Source organism: Microtus ochrogaster, chromosome 24 (assembly GCF_000317375.1).
Source record: "Microtus ochrogaster isolate Prairie Vole_2 chromosome 24, MicOch1.0, whole genome shotgun sequence".
NCBI classification, from domain to species: Eukaryota; Metazoa; Chordata; class Mammalia; order Rodentia; family Cricetidae; genus Microtus; species Microtus ochrogaster.
In genome coordinates, this window is record NC_022024.1 from 32,324,371 (window position 1) to 32,336,741 (window position 12,371).

Here is a 12,371-nt window from a genome sequence, read left to right on the forward strand (position 1 = left end):
TGTGTGTGTGTGTGTTTAAAGGCTTTGCCTTGTCCTGTAATCTTACTTCTAAGTGGCAGGGTTTTTATATAAAAAGAAGAGTGAGAAAAAGATTATAACATCTGCATAGTCTGAAATAATGAAAGCCCATCCTGACTTGGTCAAAATTTTGATTCCTATCAAAATAGAGAACCTAGTGTAACTAATGGGATTGGTGTTTTAAGCTTCATGACGAGCCTTCCCGTTCGCGGGGCTTCCTCTGCATAGCTCATTTCGAAACCATTTCATGAGTCATCCATTCACGCTAAGGAAGTCCAAAGCTTTCTCCAGAGAATGTGTGTTACTAAATCGCTCACCAGCCTTCCACGTGTCTCCGAACACAGGCACTGCGGTATGTAGCTCCCAGCAGCGGACCCGCAGCTGAGCCTGGCTCAGCCTGCTCTGCACTGTGGCATGCTGTGACATGTGCCCGTAGCATGACAGGTGTGCCGCTTGTGTGGTTTGGGTCATTTACTAGCTAATTTGTCTGTTATTATTTTTAAATATGTTTATAGTTAGGTATTCATTTCAATGCGTGTCAGGGGAGAAAAAAGGTGGAAAAAGTATTACCATAGAGAAAAGCTTAAAAACAAAGCAACAGAGCAATTTTTTCACTGCCTGTTTTTGTCCTATGGGCTGCAACTTCCTTACTTGCCAATTTCTTCACAATGCTCGGTATACTGCCAGCAGACAGACAGGCCTTTTTGGGGAACCATTTTTCCCAAGTAACCTCTGGCTCCAGTCTTGCCCTAGCTCTCTAATGTAGCGTGTCTGCATTCTCTGCATCCCGGTGTCCTCAGCATTTGTGGTATGGCATGTCTGCAATGCTGCATCTCTTCACTCTGCATCCCTGTGTCCTCAGCATTAGTGGTACAGCGTGTCCTGGATGCAGCATCTCTTTCCTCTGCATCACTCAGATACAGAGAGAAAAGAGAAGTTTGCAGATTGTCTTGCTTAGAGGGCAGTAAGAAGTCATAAGTGAAGTCAAGTGTCCCTCCGAGGCATCTGTATTTGCACTGTGTTATCAGACATGGAAGCTGCCGGAAGCACTCTTCGGGAGATCAGGTGCTTTCCCACCAGTCCCAGCAGGGAGATAACCATTTTAACAGTAATTTTGGCTCCCAGTAGTTACTTCAGCCTATTATTAGACGCAAAGCAAAGAGTGAAAAAGAAAAATAGAAGAACCTCAAGGAACTTTTTGTGAATCCATGCACATCTGGAAAAACTGATGCTAAGTACGTTTTATAAATTATTGGTATTATTAGGACCTTTGCCCCACAATATCCAAAACCATGGACAAGCTTTTTGGCAGAATGGGGTTTGAGTTTCCAAATGGTTAAAGACAGGCTCTGTGGTTCAGTTTAGCATAAGAATCCTCCTCTCCTTTAGCATCGGGTGTCTAGAAACCCAGAGGAACCCTCCAGGTTGGAGTCCAGACCCCCAGTAGCTGTGTAGAAAGCTGAGCATCTGTAACCCCAATGCTGATAGGGCAGGGAGCAGAGACAGGCATAGCCCTGGAGCCTGCTGGCCAGCTAATCCAGCCAATAGCTGATTGGTGGGCTGGAAGCTCAATAACAGACCCTGTCTCAAAAAAATATGGTGGAGGGTGACTGAAGATACACCAGCAGTGACCATGTGTGTACACACATGTACATACACCAAACAAGTAAAAATTATAAGTTTATGATACATGTATGGACAGCATATAAAATTTTAATCTTTAAACCTTTGTCAAGGCTTCCTGGATCTTTGATATTCAGTAACTACAATCTCATCCAGAAAAAGCAATTTAGAGCAACTTTCTCTATTGACTCAGAGTAAGTCCAAGTAAATTTGTATCTTATCTGTCTATTTAAAGTGATGCCCTGCTTAAAATTATGCTCATATTATTCATTTCCACTTTTATGTTTATTTCTGTTTCTTATTAATTAATAATCTAATTAATATTCCTTTGCTGTGCTTTTGAATCATCATTTATAAGGACACATTTTTTTCCTTTGTGCTATTACCTGACTTGTGGATACCTTGAAATCCTTAGAATGTGTAGCCAACAGTTGTATTCATAGAACAATACCCATCTGCTGGCTGAATTAGTCATGTGGGACCTGAAAGGAGGCTCCAACATTAAAATCATTATAAAATAATTCTATGACTATGGCTCTATAGCAGAGCTTGGAGTCAGGGATGGTGATGCCTCCGGAAGTTCCTTTATTGTACAGGATTGTTTTAGCTCTCCCGGATTTTTGCTTTTCCGTTTTAAGTTGAGTATAGTATTTTGAGGTCTGTGAAGAATTGTGTTGGGATTTTGATGGGGATTGCATTGAATCTGTAAATTGCTTTTGGTAGGACGTCATTTTATTATGTTGATCCTACCTATCCAAGCGCATAGAAGATCTTTCCATTTTCAGAGAGTCTATCTCAACAGGCTGGTGGCTTTGAAGAGGTGTCTTAGTCACTGCCCTATTGCTGTGAAGCAACGCCATGACCAAGGCAACTCTTGTAAAAGAAAGCATTGAACTTGGGGCTGGTTTGCAGTTTCAGAGGGTTAGCCCACTGTAAAGGGAACATGGTAGCATGCAGGCAGGCCCTGGAGCAGCAGCTGAGGACTACATCCTGGTCCTCATGACCCATATGCAGAGAGAGGCTCAGGGCTTGGCATGGGTTTTTGAAACCTCAAAGCCCTCCCCAAGTGACCTAGTTCCTCCAACAAGGCCACGCCTCCTAATCCTTCTAATCCTTTCAAATAGTGCCCCTCCCTGGTGACTAAGCATTCAGAAATAGGAGCCTATGGGTGTCAATCTTAGTCAAACCATCACAAGGAGTGAGCCACCTTGGTGTGAGATGGCATATGAAGAGGTGTGTGGCACAGGAAGGTGGGTTACCCCTAGACATTTGCCAGTGCTGTTGCCTATAGCAGCAGTCTCTAAAGGAGAGGGGAACTTAGGAGAGAAAAGATCAACCATGTAGGGCGTCAACCCGATTTGGAGTTCTGCCTGATCCAATGAGAACGCTGTGGAGTAGAAGTGCACAACAGGCAAGGGCCCCCATGGCAGTCACTGGGTAAGAGTGTGGAGGTGGTGGGCACTGTATCTTTTTCCAGCCCTTCTGGGCAGTGCATCAGCAGCAACTGTTACCACTGGTACCGACACCAGACTTGCCAAATCCCCGTAGTATCCAGACAGCCCATGTAGCGGTCTTAACAACCACATAACTTGGGGCTTTATCTGAACAGAAGGAAAATAGGAGCAATGGAGATGGGCATTGATTCAGTTTTAATCTGCTAATTTTTTCCTCCTAAATTTAGGATACTACCCTTCAGAGTTAGGGATTCCATATGGCTTGTCTAGTTTCTTTCAGGGCAAATTCTATCTTCCTGGGTTTATCGTGGAGACTTACTTACCCCAGTGCTTAGCTACAGAAGTTTGAAATTTGCTACAAAATATTGAGAAGATAATTTTTCAGGTCTTTTTATTTTATGTGTGTGAATGCTTTGTGTGCATGGATGTATGTCACCACATTTTTACCTGATGCTATTCAGAGGTCAGAAGAGGGCATCAGAACCCCTGGAACTGGAATTACAGTTGGTTATGAATCACCATATAGGTGCTAGGTATTGAGCCCTGGTCCTCTTTAAGAACAACACATACTTTAAGCCACTGAGTCATCTCTCCAACTGAGTAACTAGCTAAATTCTATGACTGTGTTGAAGTAACACTAGTCATTTTGACCCTAGGGTTTCTGAGTGTTAGAAACATTTGGGGCTACATAATTCTTTGTCGTGGGTCTTACACATTGTAGGTGATTAGCAGCAACTGTGCTCTCTCCGACGCTGTGCTGGTAACACCTGTTCTAAGTCTCTGAAGATTCTTTTTTGTCCCAGCAAGAACTGACAGGGCCAGAAAGGGTTGGGCTTGGCTAAGAATCACCAAGTTAAATACCTGATCCACTATTTTGCGGCTCGTTGTTGTATCTGTGTAGTATTAAAAGGAATTATTAAAAGTGGGTGAAACCATTCTATGATACAAGAGGCCAACTGCTTTAATCAGAAGAAAAGAGCCCATTTCTTTGGGGCAATGAATAAGTAAGTTAGCAATGGCCTCTCAAGCCAGGTAACTGAGATTTAGATCCGCTTGCCTCTGTACCACTTACTAAGTAAATAATCGAGTGAGATTTTTAACTTATGTCTCAATTTCTTCATTTTTTAGCTGGCATATAATTCCATGAAACTCAAGTGACTTCTGAGTTCTATATTCTGTTCTTACCAGGAGAGTCTGGCACAAATTAAGCACCCAATCCCAGGCAATGATGTCATTAGTAAGAGGGGAGTGGTTTCACTCACCGCTGGACCGTTTGGCTGGATTTTTCAGGCATTCATCTTTATCCCCATCCTTTCTTGGGAAGAGGGTCCCTAACCTGTGTCTAGGGAAAGTAGGAGATGCCGAGACACGTGTCAAGTGGCAGCTCTACCAGGACCAGTCCACTTGCGGCTGTTCATGTCACTGCCCAGAAACAGCATTGTTCTAGCAGCTCCAGGCTGTTTCAGGAAAGTGGTAGTGGGGGCCATGCTTTTTCTTCCTCTCCTCCTCTAGCTCTGATTTCCAGTTTAATTTCTGAGTCCAATTGAAAGCTCTAAGGACCTTAGCTGCTTGTGTTTATTTAGGAAGAAAGAGTCGAATCAAAACATTTCCTTTGCCAGGTCAAGACAACCAGAACAAAGTTACCTTGAACTGATTTCCTCAAAAGATGACCTTAAGTCAGTCCATAATTTCACATGACTCATTTGTATTCTTTCAACACGCCAAAAAAGCACAACTAAATGGAAAATAATATGCAATTTTCCAAGTCACAGCAGAGGCTCCAAAACTGTATGAAGAACCACAAGAAGAAACAGAATCCACACAATCCCCTCGGAGCTCTATCCTGGACTTCTGGGGGATAAAGCCCGTTTGGCATCGTTGTTATTGTGTAACACATGGGAGCATCATATTGCTGCATCCAGGAGGAACTGAAGTCTTTCTTTCGTGGAATCATCTGGTTCCTCTTTTTCTTTCATTACTTCTAGGTTAAACTGCCAAAAACTGTAAAAAAAAAAAAAAAGTGTTCATACGAATTGATACCAATTATTTATGAATGAACAGGGAGATTGAGAAGCTTTGAAACAGCAGTCTGGAGAGCTGTCAGTCCGTGGTTCTGCTCATCATTCTGACAAAAGTAGAGAACTGAAAGAGGAACTTCATTAGCGAAGCCTAGTAAATCTTAATTGCCAATGTGGTTGGTGACCTGGGGGCTGGGTCAAGGCTTAACTCAAGGGCAGTCAAGGGCGTCTGATGGCTGTGATTTTTGGAACGGATCATTCATTCACCTCTTCATTCACCAGATACCTCTCGGATGTCCACTATTAGTGCGGATAGTGTAATATGAAACAAGTCAGCATATCAGGTGCGGTGAAGCTATCGAGAAATGCCATGCACCGTGCACCCCCACCCACCCCCCCACCCCCCGCCGCGTGTCTGCGCTCCTGTGCGCTAGGCCCCAGTTCGCGAGCTTCGGGCAAGGGGCTGGAGGTTGAGAATACAGACAGACACAGAGACAGACTGACACACACAGACCTTCGATCAGTGATAACAAAGCCCCAAGAATGCTCCCTTTATTGTGTTCAGGGGCAGATTATATAGAGATAGGCCCCAGCCAAAAACACCAGAAACCACTCTCCTGCCATCAGGAACTCATGAAGGTCTCATGCTCAGAGCAGCTGTAGGCACTTGGATCAGGGGAAAACAAGTTGTTTACAAGAAATTCAGGATCTGGGGTCTCGCGGCTCCCAACAGAGAAACATACACAGAAGTGAGGAACTGGCAATTCATTTGGGAGTTCAAGGAGAGGCTTTATGATAATGGGGAGCTACGTGCAGAGAGGCTGGAAATGCCCATTCCGAGGCGGCTAGTGAGAGCATCCTGTTATTGTGTTTTCCTGTCACGTGAATGCGGGAAGAATCGTTGGAGCTGAATGGGGGTGGTGGGTTTAGACCGAGAGCTAACTGGATTTGGCCAGCATCTGGGAGACTGGGAGAAGTCTTTCAGAGCACAGAGCAAGAGACAACTTAAGTTTGTAAGCAGTGTTGGAACCTCTGGAGAGGCCCCACCCGGGTGCCATCCCTCCCTACCCTGCCCTTGGCTGTACGGCAGCTTAATTTCCAATATGTAAATTACCCCCTTCACCCCTACCTGTCCAAGGACCCCAAGTTTCCTTTCTGAAGTTCTCCCCTGGTGCCTCTTATGGTTAAAATGATTTGGGAAATTTTGTCTTCCAATAAGGAAGCATTTAGTGTAGAAACTGTGTCCCTGATCCAAGTCAGGGAGGCCATATCCAGTTCCTTCAGCCTAAAACAGCAACGGGGAGTCTAACAACACTTCAGACCCGAGTGTCTGGTATCAGACACCTGTCGGAAGTGGTCTGAGACCCACATTTGCCTGTACAACTGAATCCCACTGGGTGTAGAAAAATAGCACTCCCTTTCCGGCGTCCCAATCCCCCCTGAGTGTCTTCACTGTAGACTCTGACTCCAACCAAGAACCCCACAGATAAAGAGATTCTTAGAGATAGGTCCCCAGCTTCTCCCCAGCAAAGTCAAGAGGGCTCAGCTGGGGGTGGTAGGAGGCATGCCAAGATGGCAGCAAACAGCATAGAGAAGCCATATTAAGCCCTCCTCCTAACAGAATTGACTGAGGAAACATGTCCCTTCCTAAGGCTGAACCAGAGCCATCTCTGTAAAACCCAAATGTTCACATTGTGACATACGAATTCTAGCATCTCCCTTTGAGATGATTCAGGGGCCAACTCTTTCTGGGTCTCTGCCTGGATGCACTGGGTAAGTTGCACACAGAGGGCTGCCTGATGTCCACACCCTTGTTCTGGTGCCAACACTAGTTAATTGTCTCTGTTCAGAGAAGAGCTGACGTCCCTCAGCACAAACCTTTAACTTGGGAGCCAGCAGCAGTCAGAAGTCTTGAATAGGGAAACATCTGGAATTTGCCACTCCTGGGGGAGGGGGACAGGCAGACAAACTGAAAGTTCTGTGCCCCATAGAATGAAAAGAAAGCTCGGTCCCCCTTTTGCCAGCGTTAGAGTGTCCTTCCTTAGATATGCATGCTTCAAAGCTGTTGCATTGCAGACCCTCTGCCAGGCACTGGAGGCTCAGAAGTGAATAAATGCCCCAGTTATCTCCTGTTGCATAAAACAACTCCCAGATTTGTGGGTCAAGACAGCAGGCTTTTGTTTTGCTCTCAGATCCACAGTTGAGCAGGGAAGCGTGCGGGGGCGGGGGGGGGGCAGATTTCTCCCGGCTTCAATGGACACTGCTGGGATCAGTCCCATTAAGTCCTAGAGTGGTCCCTGCCCAGGCACTGATGTCATCTGAGCTCTCAGCTGGGGCTGCACACATTTTCTTTCCATCTGTGCTGCTTACAGTAGTCACATGGTGGCTACATCCCAAGGTCGACGGTCGTTTCGGCAGCCTATTGCCAGAGTAGTCCCTTTGACTGTCTTGGTTGAGGCAGACTTGAAAGGGAAAAGGAGAGACCCCATCCACCTCTTGGTGGAACCCAGGGAGGTTCCAGGTGAGCGGGATGACAGTGGAGACCATTGCCGGAAAGTGTAGCATGCCCAGTTTGTTCACAGAGCTTTAACTACAACAGAGAAACAAAGCATCATGTCGCCGTTTTTGTTTCTGTTTTCTGAAAACACCAAGGGAATTATACGGCTTCCAGGAGCTTAATAAAATGGTCACAGGCCTTAAAGGAAGAACAGACACCAACCACCTTGGGTTGCCGTTCCAGAGAGGAAACACGCTAGACTTTGCACGATTAGCTGGAGATTTAGTCCTCCTGGCTCAGGGCTGCATCTCTCTTCCTAGTGTCAGGAAGACCACACAGGTTTTTCACAGCCCCCTTATGGTCCCTTCATTCTTGACTGTCACATCATTTATGCTCACTCAGTATTTCCCTGTGAATACGATGAAGGTCAGTTAGAGATTTTCTTCCAAGTCTCAGCGGCAGGGCTAGCCAGATAGGAGTTTTCCGACACTCATTTCCCGTGTGTTCCCACGTAGGGCATTATCCCCTAAATTCTTTACACATGAAGCCCGCTCCACTACTACAGTTTAAGTAGAAAGCCATCTCAACAGCTTTCTTTCAGGCTAGGAGTTTGACTAAGCCACCATGCAGGAATCCTGACCTCGAAGGGTCTTCAGGGAATATGATGTTTACTGCCCAGGGGAGTCCTTTGCTTCCCAGTTCCATTTTCCAGTCTCATTTTCCCCCCAAGACGTGTTGAAATTAAAAAGAGCTTCCTAGAAGGCCAGGACTGCAGCAGACGAAAGAAAGAAACCATGCTGCCTATGATTTTCCTGACCTTAGCAGGTCAGCTGGTAGGAAAGAAAATTACACGTGGTGAGACCTTGTGCCCATTAGTGTTTCGGAAGCGCATTACGTTGCCCCTGGGGGCCCCTCCTCCTCCATCTGAAGCCTCCTGGGTCCAGCTAGGATATTATTTTGGGTTGTACAGCAGTAAATCACTGCAGCGTGCATTCGAGGCTGCCTAGATGTAGTTTCCCGGACTCTAATCAGTACCCATGGGTCTTCGGAAATCTACTTCCTCACTCAGTGACTTGTGGACAGCACTGTAGTTCTAAAAGGGTATAAACTGCTTGAGTCTTTCCTCTTCTCCCTGATTGCCCCAAAGGTTTTTCGTACTCCAAGTTCACTGTGCAAACTCCATTTGAATGAAAAGCTCCCTGTCTTGATTCTCTCTGTCACATGGTGCTGTATTTGGTGTGCAAAGTGAAGCGAAGCGATCAGTTCAGCGCTGGATGCCAATTTGTGGTTTGCTTTTTGCTTCCTTCCAGCCTCCATGAAACAAAGCAATCAATCATAATTAGGAAACCAAGAGTTACACCTAAACTCGGGAACACTGGGTGCTGGTACTTGGAACTGGAAGCTGCTTTGTGTGAGCTTAAATATTCCAAGAGTCATTAGGAGGTAAACTGGATATGAGATTGCTCCTATTAGCTGATGATTCTGAACTGTTTTCAAACATTACTTTGTTTCCCTGTTTCCTTAGCTGTTTCCGTAGGTCGTCATTGAGCCTCCTCGCATGTAAGCCCCTGAACTCTCGGGCTGCTTTGTTGCTTTGGCTTATCCACCTGGGAAAGTCTTGATGACATTTGATGAAGTGGCACCTTCTTTGCCTGTATCTGATGCTAAGATGTTGCTGCAAAACTATATCAGCTGCTTTAACGTTAAATCTTGACCCTGGCCTCGGCACCAAGAATACTCAGGGTGCCTGATAGCTGTACCCTTCTTGTATGTAGAATCCTGTGGTTTAGAACAGTATCCAAGCAAGAGGTAGGAGCACAAAAGAGTTCACCACTCCCACCTCCTTAGAAACTACTTCCCTATTTAAACTGCTTCTTCAGTAGTGGTAGATGCCAGATTTCCTTTCCTTTCTGAGTCTGGCTTGTTTCACAGCTGTTTGCTGTGGGACAATGATCTTGTACCCTGTAAAGATTTGTCACTTGTATTGGTTTAATAAAATGCTGATTGGCCAGTAGCCAGGCAGGGAGTACAGGTGGGTTGACCAGTCAGGAAGTATAGGTAGGGTGAAAAGAACAGGAGAATTCTGGGAAGAGGAAAGTTTCAGTCTGTAGTCATCACCCAGATGCAGAGGAAGCAAGATGTGAGTGCCTCACTGATAAAAGGTACCAAGCCATATGGCTGACACAGACAAGAATTATGAATTACTTTAAGATGCAAGAGTTAATAAGAAGCCTGAGCTAATAGGCCAACCAGTTTATAATTAATGTAGACCTCTGTGTATTTCTTTGGGACTGAACAACTGCAGGACCTGGTGGGACAGAAACCTTGGTCAATAGCTGTTCATCATTCCCATTTGCTGAGAACATGAGTTATTGAATGGACTCTAGCTGTGAATGCTTATCAATAGATTGATTATTTGTGATAACATAAAACATAAACATCATGATATAGTTTTCCCCAAATACGTGTGTGTGTGCACATGCACTATTTTCAAAATTAGGAGTGTGCTTTTCATAAGCACCAAAACTCAATATGGATTAGCTGTCATTCAAGTATGTGGTCAATGCTACCTGGTTGACAATTCTACCACTTCTAGTCGGTGATAGCCAGGGGCATTTGCTACTATGGCATAACACTGCCAGTCACACATTGGTTGTCTCCAATACCCGGTGCTCTGTTTTCTACTTGGATGTGGAGGGTCATCAGGGTTGATGCAATGACCATATTGTAGCCTATTCACCTAACTGCAGCACAGAGAACCTTTGATGAAAAAGCTAAAGCATTATCTATAGCTCCTTGGCACTGGAAATTTCCTGGTTGTCACCTGGAGGAGAGTGTATCTTAATTTCCCATAAATTTAACCACATTGGAACCTTTGTGATATAAAGAAAGTTAGTATGTTCCTAATAATAGTGTTTTAATAAGATTCTCAATAATGTGGAAAAACTACCAGGCATCTAGATCCCAAACTGTTCATAAATTAGTTTAACAATCGTTCTCAATAAGCACTTGCTTAGAAACATTCTAGATACTGGCAATATCGCTTAGGCAAAGCTGTTCACTATAGTATCATTGACATAACAGTGAAGCATCTCATTATAGCATTAATTTCCCAAAGTGTATATTGGTTTTATATCATTCTAGAAGAGATTATCTCAGCCCTAGAGTCTTGAGACAGCCATTGTTTATACTCCCATAGTTTGCGAAGGCCAGGCTTCTGGGTACAACTCGGGTACACCCCCTCATTGGGACGCCTATAATGATATCCTAAGGATGTCAGTTAAATTGCATTCCTTTCTGGAGTTCAGGATCCTCTTATGTGGTCATTTAGTTCCTTTTAGTTGTTGGAATGATGCTTCATTTTCCCGGAGGCCGTCAGTGAGGCACTTCTCTCAGCTCTCAGGGGCTGCTCACAATCTCTTGTCCTCCCAGGTCCCCTCACACCATGGAAGCACATTGTTTCAAGGCCTGTAGGAGGCTCTTTTTTTAACGTCTGGACTCTGTTGTGAGGATTTATCTGACTAGTGCAGTGTGATTTGAAACGAGCCCGTGGTCCAGAGATGGGTATCTAGCTACAGGAGCGGTGCTCCTTCTGCTCACGGTACACATCGACACCCTAGAGGCTGGCTGCCATTATTCCGGTTCAGCTGTCTTAGACATCTGCCTCCTCCCCACTTCAGACCTAAAAACAAGGAATTTTTTCAGGCAAAGAACTTCTACATGAGAATGTTAGAAGCTGGGCAATTTGGAAATAGGAGGAAAGAAATTCACTGTGGCTGGGCCTAGAAACATAAGAAAGTGTTACAAGATAAGAAATGGCCAGAACAGGAATTGGCCACATTACTGATTTTCTGGAGAGACCCAGGAAACCATGACCACAATGTATTTTTGTTTTTTAATCATCCAAGTCCAGCTCTGTGAAACGATGAATTTTACAGGATTATATACAGGAGTATAAATGAGAGGTTACTTACAGGAGCAGAAATGACTCAAAAACCACCCCAGATGGGTGAGAGTGTTGTAAAAGCTAGGAACCGGGAGCACACTGTATAGCCTACAGGCAGCTCCACAGTTTCTGCAGGATTCGATGAAGGAGGCAGGGGCAGGAGGGTGCAATGCACTCTGAAAAACATCTTTGATGCCAGTGACAGTTTAGGCAAGGATGGAATGAGAGAACTCGCCTATAAGGCTGCTGCAATATTTAAGACAAAATCAGATTGATGGTGACGGGGAGGATGGGGGCAGCATCTGCAGAGAGATGTGGATAGACTCATGGTAGTGAAAAGGGAAAGCCAGCAAGACTTGGTGGTTAAATGGCTGTGTTGTGAATTATTAATGGGTAAAGGATGATGGCTGAACTCGGACCACTGATTGGATCACTGTGATGTCAGGGAGAAGGATGGTTTCTTCAGAGACGTGGGTTGAGTTGAGTATCTTGAGTCAGACATGGCCAGCAAGACAACCAAGAGCAGACATTTGGTAAGCCTTGGCTAAGGTGATCTGGACCTTGGACAACTCTGGTCCAAAGATACCCGTCTTGGAGATACAGATAACACTGAATGCCATTGGGAAGAAGGGAGATCATCCAGTGAGAACCAGGAAAATGAAACTAGAGCTAAATGGAGTCCTTGGGGAAATGACATTTGACAGTCTATGAAAGGCTATTTCCTGTGACAGGCACTAGTGTCGTTTTCAGAAAGTGAATGGTTTGGTCATTTAGAACCATACAGTGCCACCAAAGCCTCCTTCCCTTGGGGTTCT

At 44.9% G+C, this 12,371-nt stretch overlaps 1 protein-coding gene across 10 annotated transcripts in view; it reads left to right on the top strand.

The window, feature by feature from the left end:
• Nucleotides 1-12,371, top strand: part of Ano4 (anoctamin 4) — a 251,949-nt gene that overhangs the window by 126,688 nt on the left and 112,890 nt on the right. Inside the window, exon 1 of one of the 10 annotated variants that reach the window (XM_026784531.1) lies at nucleotides 12,052-12,089. The exons of the other annotated variants lie outside the window; for them this stretch is intronic. Coding sequence (XP_026640332.1) covers nucleotides 12,057-12,089 — 33 coding nt within the window. The 5' untranslated portion in view covers nucleotides 12,052-12,056. Of the gene's footprint in view, nucleotides 1-12,051; nucleotides 12,090-12,371 lie in introns of those variants that run through there. 10 annotated transcript variants of the gene reach the window in all.